The 23,006-nt window shown below is 38.3% G+C and overlaps 1 protein-coding gene across 4 annotated transcripts in view; it reads right to left on the bottom strand.

The window, feature by feature from the left end:
* The window catches only part of SUGCT (succinyl-CoA:glutarate-CoA transferase), a 793,918-nt gene that overhangs the window by 547,502 nt on the left and 223,410 nt on the right, over positions 1–23,006 (bottom strand). For all 4 annotated transcript variants that reach the window (XM_089917071.1, XM_089917070.1, XM_022593044.2 and 1 more), the window contains one exon: positions 3,690–3,761. In XM_089917071.1, the coding sequence (XP_089773197.1) occupies positions 3,690–3,761 (72 nt within the window). The remainder of the gene's footprint in view (positions 1–3,689; positions 3,762–23,006) is intronic.

The following is a 23,006-nucleotide window of genomic DNA, read 5'->3' as shown; positions in this document are numbered from 1 at the left end:
CCACTATTTTAACACAGTAGCCTATTTTAATTCTCTGCATGGCACTTACCATGGATCGTTTTGGAGTTTTGTTTATTTATTTATTATCACTCTCCCACTGAGCATCTTTCATGTACCTGTTAGCCATCTATATGTCTTCTTTGGAAAGCTGTCTATTCAGAACTTCTGCCTATTTTTTAATTGGATTGTGTGGGTTTTTGCTATTGAGTTGTATGAATTCTTTACCTATTTTGGGTATTAACCTATAATCAGATATATGATTTACAAATATTTTCTGCCATTCAGTAGGTTGCCTTTTCATTTTGTCAATGATTTCCCTTGCTGTGCAGAATCTTTTTACTTTGATGTAGTCCCACTTGTTTATTTTTGCTTTTGCCAATAAATCTTCACGAAGACTGATGTCAAGAAGCTTACCACCTATGTTTTTGTCTAAGGGTTTTATGGTTTCAGGTCTTATATTGAAGACTTTATTTTATTTTGAGTTAATTTTTGTATATGATGTAAGACAGTCGTCCAGTTTAATTCATTTGCATATGACTGTCCATTTCCCACCACTATTTATGGAAGAGATTGTCCTTTCCCCATTGTATACTCTTGGCTCCTTTGTCATAAATTAACTGACCACATATGAGTGAATTTAGTTTAGGCTCTCTATTCTGTCCCATTGATCTGTGTATCTGTTTTTATGCTATGCCATACTGTTTTGATTACTATAGCTTTGTAATATAGTTTGAAATCCAGGCGCATGATGCCTTCTCCTTGTTCTTCCTTGTTCTTCTTTCTCAAGATTACTTTGGCTATTTAGGGTCTTTTGTGGTTCCATATAAATTTTATAATTGTTCTATTTCTGTAAAACATGCCACTGGAATTTTGATAGGGATTGCATGGAATCTATAGATGGCTTTTGATAGTACTGACATTTTAACAGTATTAATTCTTCCAATCCATGAGGACAGAATATCTTTTCATAATATCTTTTCATTTATTTGTGTCTTCTTTAATTTCTTTCATCAATGTCTTACAATTTTCAGTCTATGGGTCTCTCACTTCCATGGCTAAATTTATCCCTAGGTATTTTATTCTTTTTGGTGCAACTGTGAGGTTGTTTTCTTAATTTCCATTTCTTACAGTTTGTTATTAGTGTACAGAAACATAACAGATTTTTGTATATTGATTTTTATATCATGCAACTTTGCTGAATTCATTTACTGTTCCAATAGATTTTTGGTGGAATCTTTAGGATTTTCTAACTATAAAGTCATGTAATCTGCAAGTAGAAGTAATTTTACTTCTTCCTTCCCAATTCTGATAAATTTTCTTTCTTTTCCTTGCCTGATTGCTCTAGCTAGGACTTCCAATTCTATGTTGAATAACTTTGGTGAGAGTGGGCATCCTTGTCTTGTTCCTGATCTTAGAGGAAAAGCTTTCAACCTTTCACCACGGAACATGATGTTAGCTGTAGGCCTGTCATATATGGCCTTTATTATGCTGAAATATGTTCCTTCTATACTTAATCTAAGAGTTTTTTATTATGAATGTTGAATTTTGTCAAATACTTTTTCTATGCCTATTGAGATGATCATGATTCCTTTCTTTCATTCTAATAGTATGATATATCACATTGATTGAGTTGTGTGTGTTGAAACATCCTTGCCTCCCAGAAATAAACCCCACTTGATGATGGTGTAAGATCCTTTTAATGTATTGTTGAATTAAGTTTGCTAATATTTTGTTGAGAATTTTTACCTCTGTGTTCATTAGGGACATTGGCCTGTAGTTTTCTTTTCTTGTGGTGTCCTTGCTGGGTTTGGTATCACAGTAATGCTGACCTTGTAATATAAATCAGGAAGTGTTCCCTCCTCTTCTATTTTTGGAAGAGTTTGAGAACAACTGGCACTAATTCTTCTTTGAATGTTTGGCAGAATTTACCAATCTGATCCTATACTTTTGTTTGTTAGGAGGTTTCTGATTACTAATTCAATCTCCTTACTAGTAATCAGTCTCTTCAGATTTTCTATTTCTTCATAATTCAGTCTTGGAAGGTTGTACATTTCTAGGAATTCATTCATTTCTTCTAGGTAGTCCAATTTGTTGGCATATAATTGTCCATAATAGTCTCTTGCAATCCTTTGTATTTCCGTGGTATCAATTATGACACCTCCTCTTTCATTTCTGATTTATTTTTTGAACCTAGCTAAAGGTTTGTCAATTTTGTTTACCTTTCAAAGAACCAGCTCTCAGTTTCACTGATCTTTTCTATTGTCTTCTTAGTCTCTATTTCATTTATTTCCCCTCTGATCTTTGTTATTTCCTTCTTTCTGCTAACTTTGGGCTTTGTTTGTTCTTCTTTCTCTAGTTCCTTGAGGTGTAAGTATAGGTTGTTTATATGAGATTTTTCTTGTTTCTTGAGGTAGCCATCTATCGCTATGAACTGCCCTCTTACAACTGCTTTTACTGCAACCCATAAGTTTTGGTATGTTGTATTTCCATTTTCCTTTGTCTCAAAGTATTTTTTTAATTTCTTTTAATTTCTGCGTTGATCCAGTCATTTTTATAGTTGCATGTTGTTTAATCTCCACACATTTGTGATTTTCCAGTTTTTTCTTGTAATTCGTTTCTAGTTTCATACCATTGTGGTCAGAAAGGATGCTTGATATGATTTCAATATTCTTAAATTTATTAAGACTTGTTTTGTGGCCTGACATATGATTTATCCTGGAGTATGCTCCATGGGCACTTGAGAAAGAATGTGTATTCTGTTGCTTTTGGATGGACTGTTTTCATATATCTGTTTAGTCCATCTGGTCTAACTTAAGACCAATGTTTCCTTATTAATTACCTATCTGGATGATCTATCCATTCATGTAAGTGGGGTAGTAAAGTCCCATACTATTATTGTGTTGATGTCTAGTTCTTCCTTTAGCTCTGTTAATATTTGCTTTCTATATTTATGTGTTCCTATGCTGGGTGAGTAAATATTTACAAATGTTATATACTCTTGTTGGACTGACCCCTTTATCAGTATGCAATGCCCTTCTTTGTCTCTTATCACAAAAGTCTATTTTGTTGGATATAAGTATTGCTACCAGAGCTTTGTTTTGGTTTCCATTTGTATGAAATACTTTTTACATACATTCATTTTCAGTCTGTCTGTGTCCTTACATCTGAAGTGAGTCTCCTGTAGGCAGCACACATATGGGTCTTGTGTTTTTATCTATTCATCTACTCCATGTCTTTTAAATGGTGAATTTAGTCCATTTACATTTATAGTAATTATTGATAGGTATGTACTTATTGCCATTTTGTTAATTGTATTCTGATTGTTTTCTAGTTCCTCTGTTCCTTTCTTTTTCTCAGAAAAAAAATCCTGGCATTAAAAATCCCTTTAAAATGACTTTTCCCTTTTTGTTTGGACGAGTAGACAGCTCAATTTTTAGCATAATTTAAGCTACTATGATTCTTCATTTAAAACTACAGCCAGATACATCAATTTTACAAAACCAGAGTGCTAATTTAGACCCTATCCTTAGGATTTGTAAGCATAGAAAAAGCATACTTTTAGGTGCTAACACAGGGAGTCTTGAGTATAGACTTAGCAACATTGCTCTAGGCAAAACTGAATTTTCCTGGCTTTGTGCAAAATGAGTTGTTGCATATGTTATCCACCCATCCCAAATATTATAGATTACCTTGCACACAGTAGCAAACTGTTGGTTATTTCCTGCTCCAACTACGAGATATCCATCCTTGGTTTTAAAAGCCTAAAATAAATACATACATACATAAATATATAATTTTACATATTGAGAATACCACAAAAATTGTCTTTAATTTTTCAAACTTTTATATAGAATCCTTGTTCTAAAGTAATGTTATTAGTTAAATCAATATCAACTAATTAGTATATTTTTCTCTTATATTTGCATAGTTGTCATTTGAGGTTTTCAAAGCACTTCCTATCTCTTCCACTAACTGTTATATCATTGGAAGCAGGGGGGAAAATGTGTGACTTAGAAAAATAAATACTGGATTTTCATAACATCAAATTCTATATTCATTATAGTATGAATTAATGTTGGGTTTTCCCCAAACTCTGTGTTTTGTTTGTTTCCAGTTTTTCTCATAGGGCAAAAAGAATGACGGTACATTGTTTTCTACAAAGCATACGAAGAATACATGGAAAAAAGGAAGGAAATAAGGGAGGGAGGAGAGAAGGAGTAAAGAAAGGAGAGTGGGGTGGAAGGAAGATGAGTAATGGAGCTATATTTTTGTCTTTGAAAATCTTAGATATAAACTTTTGGGTAATTTTCACTTTCTAGTAAGTGAAAAATGACACACCTGGACCTTGTGTGGCCTTATGTATCTGAGAATGCCTGTTCCTTTTAGGAGACACGGTCATTTGGTAAAAGCCAGAGACATATTAGTAACTGATGCCTCCACCTCCCATAGCCTTAGCCCCATGGAGTACTTTGCAGCCCTCCCTGATCCACATTTGATCACAGTGATGGTCGGAGGAAACAAATTTTACCCTCAGAAGGCCTCATTCCTGCTTTCTTTAAGTAAATGAGTTGCTTTAGTTTCCTCTCTATGTAAAACTTGCTCTGTATCTTCAACTACTTTTTCTTCACTTACTCCTGCCTCTGAGAAAGATAACTTCTATCTTCCTTGGCACATCTTACTCCTAGGCTAATGACCTTAGTTCTACCTTTACTCACATCCTTCAGAACCCTGCTCAATTAACTTTTATGTCTTCATTTCCACTGGATCCTTTTCTTCTGCTTACATGTAAGCTCGTGCTTACACTAAAAATATTAAAAATAAAATAAAATTTGGGGCTTCCCTGGTGGTGCGGTGGTTAAGAATCCACCTGCCAACGCAGGGGACACGTGTTCGAGCCCTGGTCCAGGAAGATCCCACATGCCGCGGAGCAACCAAGCCCGTGCGCCACAACTACTGAGCCTGTGCTCTAGAGCCTGCATGTCACAACTACTGAGCCCGCGAGCCTAGAGCCCATGCTATGCAACAAGAGAAGCCACTGCAATGAGAAGCCCATGCACCGCAATGAAGAGTAGCCCCCACTCACCGCAACTAGAGAAAGCCCACACATAGCAACAAAGACCCAATGCAGCCAAAAATAAATAAATAAAATATATAAAATTTTTAAATAAATAAATAAAATAAAATAAAATTTGCATCAATCCTGACACCCCTCTCAAGCTATCTTGAAACTTTCCCCCTTCCCTCTATCTCTAAATAATATTAAAGTGCCAGTTCTTCACCAACCACCACATTCCAATGCCCTTTGTCATCAGGATTCTTATCCTAACACTACGCTGAAATAATTCTTTCTTGACCCCTCTGTATTATTTGGTACTGTTAACCATACCCTCCTTCAGGAAAGTGTCTTGTCTCTAGGCTTTGTCTGGGTTCATCTCCAATCTCTCTGACATGTTTTCCACATGCCCCTTTTACAGGATTATCTTCTCCTAACCTTCAGCATTACTTAAGCATCTGTATTTGGTCTTTTACTTCACTTGCTTCTTATGGTAGCCACTAGCCACACGTGAGTATTAAATTTAAATAAACTAAAATTAAATCAGCCAGTCACAAAAGACTACAAATTGTGATTCCATTTATACGAAATGTCCAAAATGGGCAAATCAATGGAGACAGAAAGATTAGTGCCTGCCTAGGGCTGAGGAAGTTGGGGAAATTTGGAAAGTGACTGCACTAGTACCGGCTTTCTTACTGAGGCAATGAAAATGTTCTAAAATTCACTGTGGTAATGGCTGCACAACTCTGTGAATGCACTAACAACCACTGAATTGTACAGCTTCAATGGATGAATTGTATGGTATGTGAATTATATCTCAATAAAGCTGTTATTAAGAAAAATTAAGTTAACAGTTCAGTTACACTGACATACTAGCTACATGTCAACCATTCAATAGCTATATGTGGCTAGTGGCTGCCATGTGAGACAGTCCAGATAGAGAACATCACAGAAGGTTCTGTAGTACAGTGCAGGTAGACTCAGTTGGTTGACTGTATTTTTTTTCTTTTATTCTTCCTATACACTATGTGGTATCTGAAGAATTGGAGGCAATTAATAAATGGTTATAAAATGTTAATAAATCACTCAAATGATTGCTTCCGTATAATAGAGTTGTGGCAAAAATGGATCTCAAGCAAAACACTATAATCCGGTTTTATTCTATTTACATTTTTGCTTGATTTGGAAATTAATGCTACTGAGATATTACATGAACCATTTTAAATGTTTGTATTCCCTTATCCACCGGGCAAGGGAATATAAAAGTAAAATTAGTGTTATACCTAATGCATTAGTGTTTCTTAAACTGCAGAAAGGAGGTCTACAACAGAGCTATGACAGAGAACAAGGATTTTGAGCAGAGATTTCTCAACAAACCACTGATAATTACGAAGTTACACGGGTTGTTTGTTGGCTTTCTTTTTTATGGGGAAAGGTGAGTTGGGGAGTGGATAAGTAATGTGAAGTAACAACGTGTGTTGCCAAGTATAACATGAAGAAAGGTTTTCAAAATTTTGGATCAGTGACATGTTCAATGAGTTTACATTTTGGGGGGTGTTCATTTCCTTTTAATTAATAAAGAAGTGCCTGTTTCTTCCTTAAGCCTGAACCATAACATGAAACATATTTTTACCAATATAATTTTTTTTTAAATTTTAAGCAGAGGTAATTAGTTAATGACCATTGGAAAGTAAACACTGAATAGCAGCTCAGCCACCAGGATATAATTAGACTAAGGCTCACCAAGTAGATTTATTAGGATGAAGGTAAGATTATGAGTTCTTTACATGATTATTTGTTCCCTGTTATTATTGCTACAGTGTTCATTTAATAAATATATTTTAAATAAGAATTTTAAAGTACTATATTTTGCTATATACTGAATGTTTATATCCTCCGCAAATTCATATGTTGAAATCCTAACCCCCAGTGAGATGGTATTAGGAGCAAGAACACAGCCATCTCCAAACCAGGGAGTAGAGGCCTCACAAGACATCAAATCTGCCAGCACCTTGATCTTGGACTTCCTAGCCTTGAGAACTGTCAAGAAATAATGAAATAAGAAATAAATGTCTGCTGTTTTAGCCACCCAGTCTATGGTATTCTGTTATAGCATCCCAAATGGACTAAGAAATTGGTACTGAGAAATGGAGTGCTGTAGCAAATACCTAAAAATGGGGGAGCAGCTTTAAAACTGGGTAATGGGTAGAAGCGGGAAGAGTTTTGAGGTGCGTGCTAGAAAAAGTCTGCATTGCCGTGACTGGACTCTTAGGGGCAATTCTGTTGAAAGCTCAGAAATAAAAGAGAGTTAGTTGTAGAGAAAGCCTCAGTCTTCTCAGAGAATACCTAGGTAATCCTGAACAGAATGCTGGGTGTAAAATTCATATCGATGAGGTCACAGAAATGAAGAACATGATACTGGAAACTGGAAGAAAGGTGATCTTTGTTATGAAGTGGCAAAGAACTTAGCTGAATTGTGTTCATGTTCTAGCGTTTTGTAGAAGGTAGAACTTGCAAGTGACGAAACTGGATATTTAACTTAAGCTATTTCTAAGCAAAATATTGAAGGTGTGACTTGGCTCCTCCTGACTGTACAATATAAATAAATATAAATATAGTGCAAGTTAAAGACAAGCAAAGAGGAAGCAGAAATGAAAGATTTGGAAAATTCTCAGCCCATCAGTACTGTAAAAAATGAGAAAGTATGGTCAGAAGGAAACACTAAGGGGATGGCCAAGTGACCGTTTAAGGAGATGTCCTTCAGTAGGTGAATGGGTAACGCACTATTATACGTCCAGAAAACGGAATATTTTTCAGCACTAAAAAGAAATGAGCTATCAAGCCATGAGAAGACACGGAGGAACATTAAATGCATATTACTAGGAAGCTAATCTGAAAAGGCTACATACTGTATGATTCTCAACTATATGACAATCTGGAGAAGGCAAAACTATGAACAGAGTAAAAAGATATCAGTAGTTGTCAGAGACCGTGGGGAGGGAAAGATGAATACGTGGAGTATAGAAAATTTACAGGGCAGTGCAGTGAAAATACTCTGTATGATACTATAATGGTGGATAAGTGTCGTTTGTCTAAATCCATAGAATGCACAACACCAAGTGTGAGCCCTAATGTAAACTATGAATTTTGGATGATTATAGTATGTCAATGCAGTTATACCAATTTTACATGTGGAGGCTGTGCATGTGTAGGGGGAGGAGATATATGGGAAAATTTCTATACTTTCTGTTCAATCTGGAACCTAAAACTGCTCTAAAAAATTAATTTAAAAAAAAAGAAAAGCAAGAAGCATCCTCGTGGTGATGATAACGTTCTGTATCTCAATGTCAATATCCTGGTTGTGATATTGCACTAGAGTTTTGCAAGATGTTACCAATGGGATAAACTGGGTAAAGGGTACACAGGCTCTATCTCTACTGTTTCTTAAAATACATGTGAATCTACGATTATTTCAAAGTTTTTCTTAATTAATTTTTTAAAAAGATGATGGCATATTAGATTAGGGCCCCGACAACAGAGGAGGAAGAAAATGGGTTCAAGAAATATTTAGGTGGTAAAATCTACGCATTTGGTAATCTACTAGTTGGTAATGACTTGACTATGATGGTTAAGAGTTGAAGGCTGAGGAAGAAGAAGGTGTCATGGGTAACATTTAGGATTCTGAGGAACTTTTGAGATACTCCAGTGGAAATTTCAAGTGAGCAGGACTTGGGGACCAGATGAAAGGCTGAACTGTAAATAAAACTTGGGAGTCACTGGCTTATAATCTATAAGTGAAGCTATCACGTAGATGAAGTCATTTAGGAAGAGAGTTCAGACTGTAGAGCGGGAAATAAAGGGAGCCAAGGGATAATCTGAAGGTCACCCCCATTTGAAGCCCAGGCAGAAGAGGAGTTAGCCAGGGAATAAGATGAGGACTGAAGAATGCCCACAAGGTAGTCTTTCATCAACTCAGCAAGTGCTGTGCTGGTGTCACAAAGTGGACAGAATGCAGTTTGAAACGGATCAAGCATTAAGCAACAGTTACGGAGATGGAGAGAGAACATGTGAACATCTGTTTGAGAAGTCTGGCTGTGAAGGGGAAGAATAAGCAAAAGACTGAGAACACAGGATGGGCATGGGTGCAGATACAGGTCCCCGTGATGGTCTGGTGATGGGAGGTTGAGGAAGTTCCCAGTGCTTCTATTTGCTTGTGAACTAAGGGGTGAAGTCATCAGCTGAGAGCAGCGTTGGGATAAATGAGACTGGAAGACCAAAAAGAGTGGAGACATTCTGATGTATCATTGAAGAGAAAGGGACAGAAAAGTGGCAAGATAAGCATAACTGGAATGCTGAAGTGCTGAGAGCCCAAATGAGTGATTTTCTCCATCATCTCTCAGTTTCAGACATAGAATAAATGGATATTTGCATTCTCTAGCGTTTTGTCAGATGGATATGACAAAAGATACAGGTGTAGGAAAATTAGAAAACTAGCCAGAAGGTTATTGAACCATGAGCTATGGACTATCTAGATATGGAAGAAGGTGGTAGAGATAGGAGGAGGTTATGGATAGGGCAAAGGGAGAGGTGTCAGTGGATAAGAAATCCTGATGAAGTCAAAGACCAACCATAGTGGGAGTAGTTGAACATGCACAGTGGAAGACAGGAGACTATGGATGGTCAAAATGTAAAACGCTTCATTTAGTGTTTACTGAAGCGAAGCAGTTTCAATGTGAAGTGAGAGCTACAGTGTGAGGTGACTAGAATAGTTGCTGATAAAAGGTAAGGACTCAATAAATATCATTATTATTAAATAGTTACTAATATGCTGGTTCCTACATAAAAGGAACTCCCTAGTGCATTCTAACCCTTTGGATCTTGATTCCTGGGCCCTTATCCACTCTGCAAACTCTCTTACCTCATTGCCTTGGTCACCTCACTCCCCATACCAGGCAAGATTAGTGACCACATGCTATGCACACACACACCTCTAGCAGGTTTTCCATCACAGGGAGAACTCAAATCAAAAGCATCAGACTGGCCCACAAACACTCAGGGCTGGGATGTTTCTCTTGTAAAGAATTTAAGCCTCTGGGGCTTCCCTGGTGGCGCAGTGGTTGAGAGTCCGCCTGCCGATGCAGGAGACACGGGTTCATGCCCCGGTCCAGGAGGATCCCACATGCCGCAGAGCGGCTGGGCCCGTGAGCCATGGCCGCTGAGCCTGCGCTCCGCAACGGGAGAGCCCACGGCGGTGAGAGGCCCGCGTACCGCAAGAAAAAAAAAAAAAAAAAAAGTAAGCCTCAAGAGGAAAGAAACAATTGCTTCTGCATGAAATGATGAGAGAAAGGGCAGCAAGTGTCTGTAGTTTTGAAAGGATAGGCCAACACCAAGCCTTTCCTCAGAGCAGACCAGATTTCATTATTCCTGAGAAAATAAACCTCTCAATGTGAGCTGTGCTTACTCAAGGGTGACAAGTTGCACTGGTAGGGAGACCACACAAATTGCATGGTTCTCTTCACATTCTAGTCATAATCAACCCCTTCTCCTTGGGAAAAAGGTGGTTTTCAGGCTGAGAAAATACTGATGGAACAAGGGATTAGATATCCCAAGGAAACTGCACAACTTATGAGCACATTGGGAGACATGTAAAGAGGACACAGGGATTCAAAGTTTAGTTCCTGTAGTTAGAGCAGTTTCAGATGTAAACTGTGACCACACCTGAGAAACTGAAGGGGAGAGATGTAACATACAGGGGTAGAGAATATTGAGCATACAGGAAAGCAGCGAAGTAAGAGGTCAGTCAGGAATTCCCACTGCTCTTGAAATTGCTATTGATCCCCAGATACCCTGCTTTCTGAGCTTCCAGCCATGCTAACCTGCTCTGACGACGTCTTCATTACTGAGCTGACAGAACTACAGAAGAACTTCTAGAAGTTCTGCATCAACTCAATATATTATCAGACGATCAAATGGGAAAAGGAAAACAGGAACTTCCTCCGTCACCCTCTCAAACTCCTGTATCGGTGCATCAGTATTTTCTGTGATCTAAAAATGGTACATACAGTTGGTAGTGTGTCTACTTCAAAAACAAGAGCACCAACTTCAAACCCTCCTGGAGCTACTTAATTTTTAACAAGATTTTCTTCCACAAAAGGTAACCTTTGCTAAACGACTTCATCACCCACTGGAAAGAGACATTCCATGAAGTTTAACTCATGGCCATGAGAATGTTTTCTGGAATGTCAAGAAGTTATGACTTTGGGTCTGTGCTAGTACATCGTGACAAATTTAGAGCACTATTTCCTACCACTAACAGTTCAGTTCACCTTATGGCTGAGCCAGATGGCAATGAGACACAAACTGCTTACAGCTCAAGAACAGTGTCATCTATGGGACAGAACTGTGCAAAGTGGTAAAGGAGCCAGGAGGCCCTAATTTCACCTACTACCTACTTCTCTACACATTTTTTCATGGGGAATAAGCAGTTTTGAACACCCATTTCTGAATACTAAATACAAGCCCTTGTCCTGAATTCTAGAATAGCTTTGAAAGCAATATTATGTACTGATTTCCTGCCACCCCAGATCCAGGTCAGGATTTTCCAATACCATAGGAAGTTTGAATGTTCCTTGAGCTCCTTCAAATCAATTAAATCCCATTTCAAATAAAAAATATTTAGAATTTTCAATCACTCATTATTTGATACTAGGTGTGCAGGCAAGGGCAAGAAAGGAAATGGAAACTGTCCTATTTTGCATCTTCTTCACAAATTATCAGTGGATATTATTTTTCTTAAAAAAGAAGTCCTTTGTGAGGAAAGCCAGCTGTTATTCAAGAAGGCAGCCATCGTGTATCTTGGACACAATGTACAATGGCACATGGGGTTGCTTTTCCTGGAAAGTATGGGTTAGAAACCAGTTTTGATGATTCTGAGTCGACTGTTTTATAAATTGATTGTTTTAAGCCAGATTGTTTGGAAGAGCCTGCCCAAAGCACCTACTATTTAACGGAAAGTAACAAAAATTTCTGGACAAGAGTCCACACTGATTTTTCAGGAGCACTTCAAGGTAAAAATTCCTTGACTGTGTTAAGCATTTTTTAAGTGCTCTTTGTTTTATCTCCAACATGTTACAACAGTCATAGTTCCGTCCTAGTTATGTACCATACATGAGAATATCATTTCTGACAATGAGCCTACATTTATCCAAGACTAGTTAAAAGCATTCATAGGCTAGAACTTTATTCAGGCTGTCACCATGACAGTTCACCTTCAAGCAAAAAATATAGCTAGAACAGAATATTAACCACAGTTACAATAACAATATTATTGTAAAGTGGATTATAGAGTGGATTGCCAATAAGATTTTTGAAACATATTTTAACTCCATCATGTCTCAAGATTTATCAATGACAAAATGTAAGGCACACACGGTGAGACTGGGATTAGGGGAGAGGCCTGACATTAGACCTACCCACTAGACCTGAAGAGGCACTGGAGTACCGGTCCAGTTGAACGTGGAATTTCAGCCCAGAGTATAGAAAGTGTGAATAAGCATGGCTTAGGAAGGCATTCAGCCAGATAAAGTATGGGGGTATAGGAAGGGAATGGAGTAAGAAATTTTGACAGACTAGTTCTTGAAAGTCTGACAGTAGGCAGTCGGCTCCTGAGATTTATAGGCAGAGGCTGCAGGATCCCAGTTATGGGAATGAGGTTCAGAGACTTGCCTCCAAATTCCCACATGAAGAATTGTGAAAGAAAGCCAAAGGGTGGAGGGATAGTAACCAGGTAGTTAACTAGATGAGAACCTCAGAGAATATAAGCAAAAGCAGAAGCCCAAGCCTTTGAACAAAGACATATGAAGCAATGACAGTGACATCAGGTGAGCATGGGAGCCTGGCTGGCAGATAAGAATTTAGAGCCTGCTGCAGCTACACCAAGCATCTAGGACAATATCTGGCATAACAGAAGCTTAATACATTTTATTAAATCAAAGCCGATGTATTAATGCTCGATCACAGCAAACCAAGCGATTCAAGAAATACTAGACAGTATACAAAAGGCTTGCTGGCAAAGCTAGGAAACATGAAGTAGGAAAGAGGAGGAAGTGTCAGGGACCCAAAGGTGAGGACTCACTGAGAATGACAAACATGCTCAGAATTGATTCCCACAACAAACTTCCTTCTTCACAGGTTATTGCCTAAGTTTAAGGGTGAAGATAATTTTAAAGGGAGATGGAGACTATAACTCCATGAGGACTTCCGGATGTATCCTGTAGTTGGAACAATGCAAGACTCAGTCCCCCTAATTAAGTACTTATTCATTCTACCACGGTCAAAATTTTGCCCATTCACAAGACAGCCCTTCCATTTTCAGAAGCCATTCAGTTGGCCTGAAAGATCTCTTCCTTTACCTCCCTAACACTCAAAGCCAAGGGTTTGTTAACCCATTGTGGTGTTTGGAGGCAAGGAACTTGTTATCCTATAGGATGGTGAGGAGAAATCTCCTAGCATCTCACCACAGGGCAGGACCATCAAAGATGCATTCATACTGCCACCACCTCCAACCATCAATTCCATCATCATCACCCCAAACCGGTACCCACAGCAGATGTTGCTGTGTAACTCCGACATTCCCTCTTGAAGCATATAGGATCAGCCTTAGTATTCTTTCCAACAAATAACCCAGATAGCTACTACAAAATAATTGAACATTAACTGGAAGTAAAATTTCTTTTGCATCCAAATATAAAATGGGTTCCTGTACAGAGGCTTGGAATCTAAAGTATACAGGTTCGCAATACATCTTTGCGCTTGGCCCAAAGATCATGGGAAGAACTAATGGCTACTCAACTTATGCAGTGAAGAATAAGTGCTTATGGTAAGGCCCGGCTGACTCACAGGAACAAGTGAAATGTAGTCCTCATGGGATAACCAAGTATCTTAAACAAGTCAACTCCAGGGTCCGAAGAAGCTTAGAGGAAGGCTCCATTTTAAATATTTATAGACATCTCTAACTAAGGAAAGTGATGGAAAAGGTGGTAGGCTGCAAGCAGCTGGTAGGACCTTGATGAGATGGCCACATTCCAGGATCTGAACCAGTTCTTTAAAGGACTCATTCCTTCTTCTGTGTGATCAGGACCTGGGAGCCTAACCCAGGCCATCTGTCATGCATGTGAGATTAAGGAAGAGACCAGAATGATGAATTGCTACTGTAGTGAGAAATAACTATATTAGAGGCCAGAATCTTTGAAGACTAAATGATCAATGAATTCTCTCCCTGGGAAGCTAAAAATCAGAAGGCAAAATTAACAGAATTGAGCATGGATTAATTGTTTCTTGTCTCAAGTCCTTATGAATCTGGAAACTGAGTGAAGCCTGAATCTGTCGATGGAAAGGTCAGTAGACCCTTCTGTGTGTGCCTCTAAGAAGAAGGGAAAAACGAGCCCAGGCTTTTCAGCAGAGGGAGTCATGCTGAATTGCTAGAGGACTGAAGTCTCAAAATGTACCTCAACTATTTCCATTTCATGACATACAAGAAAAAACAATATGTACTCTGAATATTATTCTGTACATTCCTGTTTCAATCACTGGTGACCCAAAAGCGCTGGACTCACTCACATGGGCACATACACCACAACTGAGGTCATGGGAGTGTTATGCAAGGTTCTTTTGCGTCAAAATTTAGACCAACTAGGAAGTTGTCCCTTCCAAAGTAATTTAACATCAGAGCCATTAGAAGCATTCTTCCAAAACAACCTGAAAAAAATTTTTCAGTAAGTCCTTCCAGTAGGTCAAAAGGTGAAGAAAGCAATAATTCTTTTCTCATCTCCATAACCACTTAAGAAAAGGTATTTGGTATTTCTATGACCCCTGCCAACATTAACAGGTCATATTAGCTAAAAGGTCAGGGGTTACAGGAGATTGTTTTATTTCAGAGTTTATTCTCTGTTTGAATAATTGTTTCATTTCAGTTCCTCTGGGATTCATGCTCTGTAAATAAAGATGGGAGCTAGTTAAGCATTTTTATGCATAATAGAATGTGCTGGAAATAATTTACCATTGCTTGTCTTCTCAAACACTAAAATTCTTCATCCCAATTATGGTAAATGTTTAATTTGCACTCCTCCCTCAACACCCCCGAAGCAGCAGCTCTGTACATAGGGTGACCGACCACTCCTCATCCCTGGTTGACGAGACTCACGTGGGTATTACTCCCAAGCCAGCCAATCGATTCACCGATCAGGAATCAATTACATCAGCTTGACAATTCAAAGGGCCACTTGGGGGTGGGGCTGGAATGACCATATGAGGCTTAAGTAATTAAGTAAGAAAGCCTCAGAAAGACTAAAACTGAGACAAAAGACCAGACTACACCGAAGAAACAGACAAGGACTAAGCAACTGCCGCATGCCAGACGGCATCCTGATTCCCATGAAATGGAACTGAAATGGAACAGAGATTTCTGCAAAATCTCTGTAGCTTTACAATAGCCTCCCCTTATCCACCCCCCCCATCCCTGTTTATGAGTTAGTTTGACTGCATTTCTGCTTGTTAGAACCAAAAAAGATTTAATCCTAGATTTCCTAAACTGTGCTATATGATGCAAATTCAGGGTCAGTATCTGAAGTTCTCCTGCACACTGGAGTTTGGGGGAGTAGTGAACAAGAAGGCTGGGTCTATATCTTATGGACTTATGATGTGCTTGCTCCACACAGGGCCTGACATATAGGAGGATCTCATATTTATTTGAAAATGGATTTTTACAGAAGATTTTAAGCCATTATTTCCCAAATTAGTTTCACAAAACACTGTTCCGTAGCGTGTTAATAACAATGTTCCCTCTGTTTTTCTCTCTCAGCACCACACACACAAAACTTTTCTTCACTTGAATAAGTTTGAGAAATGCAAGCTCCACAGCTTTTTTACTCTACTTTTCAAAACCCTTAATGTGCTAGCAAATTTATGAATCTCCAAAAGGGGCCTAGAATTTTAAAAAAGGAGTTTGCCGAATTAGTTTGATCATGAAACTCTTTTGGTAAGAAAGCCAATTAATTTTTCCCAGAAGAGTGTTCCACAGAAAAGTTTAAAAAGGGCCAGGCAAACTGTCAGGACTATACAGGAGCAAGGACCCTGATGACATCCAGAAGAATCTATAGAGTGTGACCTTTCATTTTCTTCAGTGTTGTTTCACAAATTAACTGATATATTTAAAGTTTGATTTAATATTATCCCCTAAAGAATAAACTACGTTTGCAATTTTATATAAGTCCCTAAATGAAGGCTTTGGCTAAATGCCAAGAGAATACTGATTTATTTTGCCTTAATCCATATTTTCCATCCAATAAAGTTCAGTTTTTAAAATATGATAGCTAATTATTTAGACAGGGTGTCTTTTAAAAAATGATCATGAAATCTCATTCATCAGGTGTTCTGAGAAGAAAATGACATTTGCGAAGACCAAATAGTTTAAGTTCTTCAGGAACTTCCCTCCACATGTTGTTCAATTAATGTTCAGTTTTTAATTACCTAACTAAATATAATAAATTATTTTGCTCTCAGATAGTAGTCCGTCTCTGCTTCCATTCCCTACCATTCATTCATTCCTCCCTTCCTTGCCTGGGATGGCTCCTATTCAGCACTTCACCAAATCTACTCTCAACTGACATCTTAATCACAACATTTTTTTCTCAAAGTCCTCACTTTTTTTGATCTCCTTGCCCTTCCTAACCACCCTCTCCTGTTTTACCCTGGAGAGAAACTATGCAATCTTACTTCCTTCCAATCCAATTCCTCCGACTCTGTGGGATTTCTGTGCTTTTCTCCTCAGTCTCTTTCTTCTCCTTCAGCTCTGTGATTGAACCATGACTTCTACAGGAATTCTCTTTGTAACACTGACCCACTTCCAAATTCTTGTCCTAAATTTTTCAAAGTTGGTAATCAAAACTGAACCACTTAACTACCATCTAAACCAGGACTGTGACAGGTTAGAAAACCCCCTTGGGAAACCATCATAAAGCTGGAACACATAAAGGGTAAAAGTGTAATGAGAAAGACCCATTCATGAGAAAAGGTGGGAGGAAAAAAGACTTCCTTGAATAATCCGAATCATGGCTTTTCCTTAAAGAGGTTCAAATCTATCAGTAGGGTCTGAATAGCGAAAGCCAAAAAAATGGTCCCTGCTTTCCATCAGGTCCCTTAGGGTGCCATGCAAGAAGTAAATACAAACGCTATTTAGAAGGACACCCTCAACCTAAATTGAAAAGGATTTACACTGAGATAGCCCAATTATCTTTGAGCCCACAATCCAACATTACACAATATACAAGGAAATAAGCTACTATGAGCAGGAGTTGGCAGAAACAATAAAGAGCAGAATCAGAATCACAAGATCTTCAACTAATGGTGTTTACAGATAGAAAACATAAAATAACCATGGCTAAAATGTTTTTTAAAATGAGGGGTCGATTCAAACATATGAGAAAAGTATAAGTTACTCTCAAAAAAGGTACAGTTTTTAAAGAACAAGATAGAATTTTTTTAAATAAAAATATAATTGATATTTAAAACTCAATGGACAGGTTACAGAGCATATCAGAAAGCTGAAAGGAGAACTGCTGCCTGGAATAGAGGTTTTTAAAAATTAGCTAGAATTCATAAAAAAGAAGAGATCAAAAACGTAAAAGTGATATTAAGAGACAAGGAGGTTAAAATTAAAGCATCCAAATGGAGTTATAAATGGAGACAACAGAGAAAATGAGGGAAATGCTATATATGAAAAGATAATGCCTGAGAATTAATTCTGTAAACTCAATGGATCCCAAGTGGAACAAAGAAGAAGAAACGTACATCTAAATAAACCATAATAAAACTGAAGAATATCAAAGACAAAATAAGAATGTTACAATCATCCAAATAAAAAGATAATCTGTCCTTTTTAAGAATGTCATTTAGATAGGTAGCAGAAACATCTATAGCAATAACAGAAGTCAGGTGATAATTCTGAGATATAATAACAGGCAATATAGGATTTCTTTTCCACATAAAAGTTTATACCTAACTAAAATATTCTTAAAGAATAATCTTGAAATAAAGTCATTTTCAGACTAATAATGTCCAAGAGAGTTTATCACCACCAGATCCTCACCAAAGCAATTTCTAAAAAAATATGCTTTAGAAAGAAGGAAATTAAACCTAGAAAGAATGAGATACAAAAGGGAATGGTGAGAAAATAAAGTAAAATATAGTATTTGAGTGAATCTAAAACACTAATATTAAAATAATAATAATAATTAGTAAGGCAGTAATGGGGATGAACCACTAAGATCTCCCTTCAACAGAGAACCTGATGTGGGGTGACATCAGCAAGATGGCAGAATAGGAAGCCCCAGATCCTCTTTCCCTCAACAACAGTACATAGACCAATTCCCTTTATGAGAAATCCAGAAAATGGTTAAGAGGCTTCTGCATGCCAGGTCCCCAGGCAAGTGTGAAACCAGTCACATCAAAGCCAGTAGGAAAATTTGTGGCACTCATCTGCCATACCCCGCCCCCAACCCCTACTCAGTGCATCATTATTGGGAGAAAACTCCCAGTTGCTGGCTTCTTCCTGGGGAGGGAAAGAGAAGACTGAGACGTACAGCCACTGTGCAGACTTTTTGAGATGCTGCCTGAGGGACGAGGTTTCTGTCTCACTTGTCTCAGAGAACTTACAGGACACAGTATACCCTAGATGCCTGGGGGCTGCTGAGGGAAAAAAAGAGAGAGAGAGAACTGGGTGGCATCTACTATTCCAGAGGATCCACAGTATGACAGACAGAGGTGTACAACGAAGTGGCCTCTCACTCAAACAGGGAAAGAGACGAGTAAAGTATGCATCCAATTATTCCAGCTCTTCAGGGGGCTGCTTAAGCAACTGGTTTCTGCCTCTCCAGTCTCAGAGCACTTATGTGACACAACATACACTAGATACCCGGGGGATGCTGAGAATAAGAGAGCTGGGAGTTTGCTGCACATCTAGAGAAACTGCAGTACTGCAAACAGACACCAGAGGGAGGAAGAGATTATGAGATCCTGAAAAGAGAAAGTGCAGTCCAGGGAAGATGCGTCCACCAAAAAGGTTTAAAAGGCCTCCAGAATCTCTAGCTAGGCTGATTGGTAAAGGTCTTTCCCTTTACAGAGCCAGCACATAAAGACTGGAAAGGTGGCTGTGGTTTTCCAAATGCATGGATCCCAGCACAAAGTTGTAAGGCACATGAAGAAACAGAAGCATGGCCCAATCAAAGGAACAAAATTATTCTACAGAAAGCGACCCTAAAAAAACAGGTTGCTATGAATTACTTGACAAAGAATTCTAAACAGCCATCATAAAGATGTTTGATGAGCTCAGGGAAACTATGCATGAATAAAATGAGACTATCATTAAAGAGACAGAAAATACAAAGAACTAAAATGAAATTTTGGAGCTGAAGAATACAGTAGCTGATTGAAAAAATTCACTAGAGTTTGTGTTCACTAAGTTAACCAACAGCAGACTTAACCAGACAGAAGAAAGAATCAGTGAACTCAAAGATGAGCCATTTTAAATTATCCAGTCACAGGAGCAAAAAGAATAAAGAATGAAGAAAGCATAAGGGACTTACGAGACATAATAAAGCAGACCAATATACACATGTGGGAGCCCCAGAAAGAAAACAGAGAAAGGTGCAGAAGGACTATTGGGAGAAATAATGGTTAAAAACTTCCCAAATCCAGGGCTTCCCTGGTGGCGCAGTTGTTAAGAATCCGCCTACCAATGCAGGGGACACAGGTTGAAGCCCTGGTCCAGGAAGATCCCACATGCCGCGGAGCAACGAAGCCCATGCATCACAACTACTGAGCCTGCACTCTAGAGCCCGCGAGCCACAACTACTGAAGCCCGTGCACCTAGAGCTCATGCTCCACAACAGTAGAAGCCACTGCAATGAGAAGCCCACGCACCGCAATGAAGAGTAGCCCCTGCTCACTGCAACTAGAGAAATCCTGTGTGCAGCAACAAAGACCCAATGCAGCCAAAACTAAATTAATTAAAAAAAAAAAAAAAAACTTCCTAAATCTGGGGGGAGAAATGGATATCTAGATTCAAGAAGCCAAAAAAACCTCAACTAGAATGAACCTAAAGAAGCAAGTCCTTCCCTATCAGTAATTACTCAAAATATAAATGGATTAATCCCTCCCATCAAAGGCATAGAGTGGCTGAATGAATAAATTCCAAGCTGAAGTTCAAGATAGAAAAAAAGAATATTATTTATTGACTTCTCTATGAATTCACTAATTCTCTCTTGCTGTGTACCAACTGTGGTTAAATTTATCTAGTGGGTTTGAATGTCAGACATATTTTGGTACTCTTTAATGCCTATTAATTCATTTCATATTTCTGTTGAAATATCCTATCTTTTTATCATCATTTTATCCATCTTTTCCTCTGTTTTTTTAACATATTAATCATGATTAATTTTGAAGTCCTTGTCTATTAATTCCAGTATGTGGACCATCTCTGTGTCTGCTTCAATTGATTATTTTATACCTTCCTTACCAGTCACTTTTTCCAGCTTTTTCACATGTCTACAAATGTGTCTGTTAAAAATTATAAAGGATATATTGCAAAGGTTCTGGATTATGTTAACTTCCTATAAAATTCTGGGATGTTTCTGTTAAGTTTTGTTCTGATGGGCAGGTTGAATTACTTAAAAGATCACCTTGATCTCATCAAGAATTGGCTTTAGCCTTTGTTAAGGTTGGTCTATTTCAGTACTGTCCTTACTCCTAGACTTTGGTCCTTACTCAGAGGGTGTAGTCTTTCCAGGTTCCCAAGATAATAGTACAAAGGTATTGACAAAGCCTACTTTTAGCAGAGCACATCACAATTTATAAAGAATTTTCATAGATGTTATTTTATTTGATCAGACAGGTTCTCTTACTAAGAGAACTAAAAGAAAGGATTCAGCACATACCACAAAACATTCAAAAGTTCTCCAGATATAATAAACTATTCCTTGTCCCAGAATACTTGTTCAAGTCACCAATATTCATTCATTCAATACATATCTATTGTTGACCTACTATATCTTCTTCTGGGTAATATATTAGGCACAGGGGGAGACAAATATGAATAATATACTCTCAAAAAGTCCAATATAAAAGCTTATGATCTTGTGGACAAAGGGAGAAATGAGAGGGCTGACAGAACCGAAATGTCTTCTGTCTCATTTGGTTTCAACATTTTCTTTTCATGGTTGTATTTTGGCTTAGAAAGAACATACAAATAACTGTTTCTTATTACTGGTGAATTTATTTGTGTCTTCTCTATTAATCTTTAATGCACAGGCTTGGCATATATCATGCCCATGTGATTTACCCCCTCCAGCTGCTTCAGGTTGCACAGATTTCCCACAAAACTCCATGATCAAAAGACAGAAATTAAGATGTATAAAGAGCTTAGAAAAAAACAAGTATTTCCAAGTCTATTGGAATACATCAGACATTTATGGTGGGGACAAATTTCTTGCTCAGGTTTCTGGAATTCAAATGGATTTTCAAATGGCCTTATCGAAACCTGGAGCCGCATTTTAGAACTAAACTGTAAATACAGCTGTAGCCAGTCATCGCATCAGTTAAAAACTCATTCTGAAGCAGCAGAAAAAAAAAAAAAATCTTTACAAAATGTCATATCTAGGGGCTTCCCTGGTGGCGCAGTGGTTAAGAATCCGCCTGCCAATGTAGGGGACATGGGTTCGAGCCCTGGTCCGGGAAGATACCACATGCCGCGGAGCAACTAAGCCCATGTGCCACAACTACTGAGCCTGCGCACTAGAGCCTGCAAGCCACAACTACTGAGCCCACGTGCCACAACTACTGAAGCTCGTGTGCCTAGAGCCCATGCTCCACAACAAGAGAAGCCACCGCAATGAGAAGCCCGTGCACTGCAACGAAGTGTAGCCCCCCACTCACTGCAACTAGAGAAAGCCCGCACGCAGCAACAAAGACCCAACAGCCAAAAATAAATAAATTTATTTAAAAAAAAAAGAAAGAAATGTCATATCTAAAAGAAGATGTCTACTGGCCATCAATGATAAGTTTTAAAGTAGCTAATAACAATAGATATTAACTTGGTGTTCTTTAACAGTTATCTTTGTATAAGAGTCCAGGAGGGAAGGCCACCAGTGATCTTTGAATCTAGTCAGGATAAGCTCATTGAAATTTGTCTTACACTCTGAATCTCTTTTGAGTCTGGGATGTACCCAGCTCACTTGTATACACTGGAAAGCGTAATATTCCCTGTGTTGCACTCCTTGAAAATACTAAATACCCACCTTGTTGCCCTGCTCAGCGAACAGGTTTCTGTCTCAATTTCTCTACTACGTACCTCTTTTATCTGTTCAGACTAGAATGTTATCCTAAATTGTGAGTGACTTTTCCAGGACTCTGAGAACCTAATAAGTTCTCTAAGTACTTCTGTCTCAAGGGATAGAATTTTCTCCCTGTAACAGATCTCCCACCACGAAGAGCCTGATCACTTGGGATTATAGCGATAGCTATTCTTTACTAAGTGGTTATATTCGTGCCGGACTCTATGCTAAATTCATTTCATGAATTACCTTGCTTATCAGCACATCCGTAAGATGTAGATAGTATTATTATAAAGTTACTGTAGAGGAAACTGAAGCCCTGAAAGATAAGCAACTTCCTCAAGCTATTAGTTAGCAGAGCCTCCCTGGAGCTAAGGTGCTACTGCTTTTCTGACTTTGAATATACCACCCCACTACTTCGATATCTACCTAAAGCTTGCCTTTCTGGTTCAACCTGACATCCTTAGATAATTATTACCTGATCATAACCAAGATCATAATATCCTTTATAAACGGTGTATGGGTCCATTCAGGAAATTTCACGAGGGCCAGCCTCTGCCACCCAGGTA

Source organism: Delphinapterus leucas, chromosome 9, assembly GCF_059928025.1.
Source record: "Delphinapterus leucas isolate spDelLeu-1000000601 "Yukka" chromosome 9, BTC_Dleu_Yukka2, whole genome shotgun sequence".
Lineage (NCBI taxonomy): Eukaryota > Metazoa > Chordata > Mammalia > Artiodactyla > Monodontidae > Delphinapterus > Delphinapterus leucas.
Note: the sequence above shows the minus strand (reverse complement) of the source record. Positions and strands in the feature narration are given on the sequence as shown.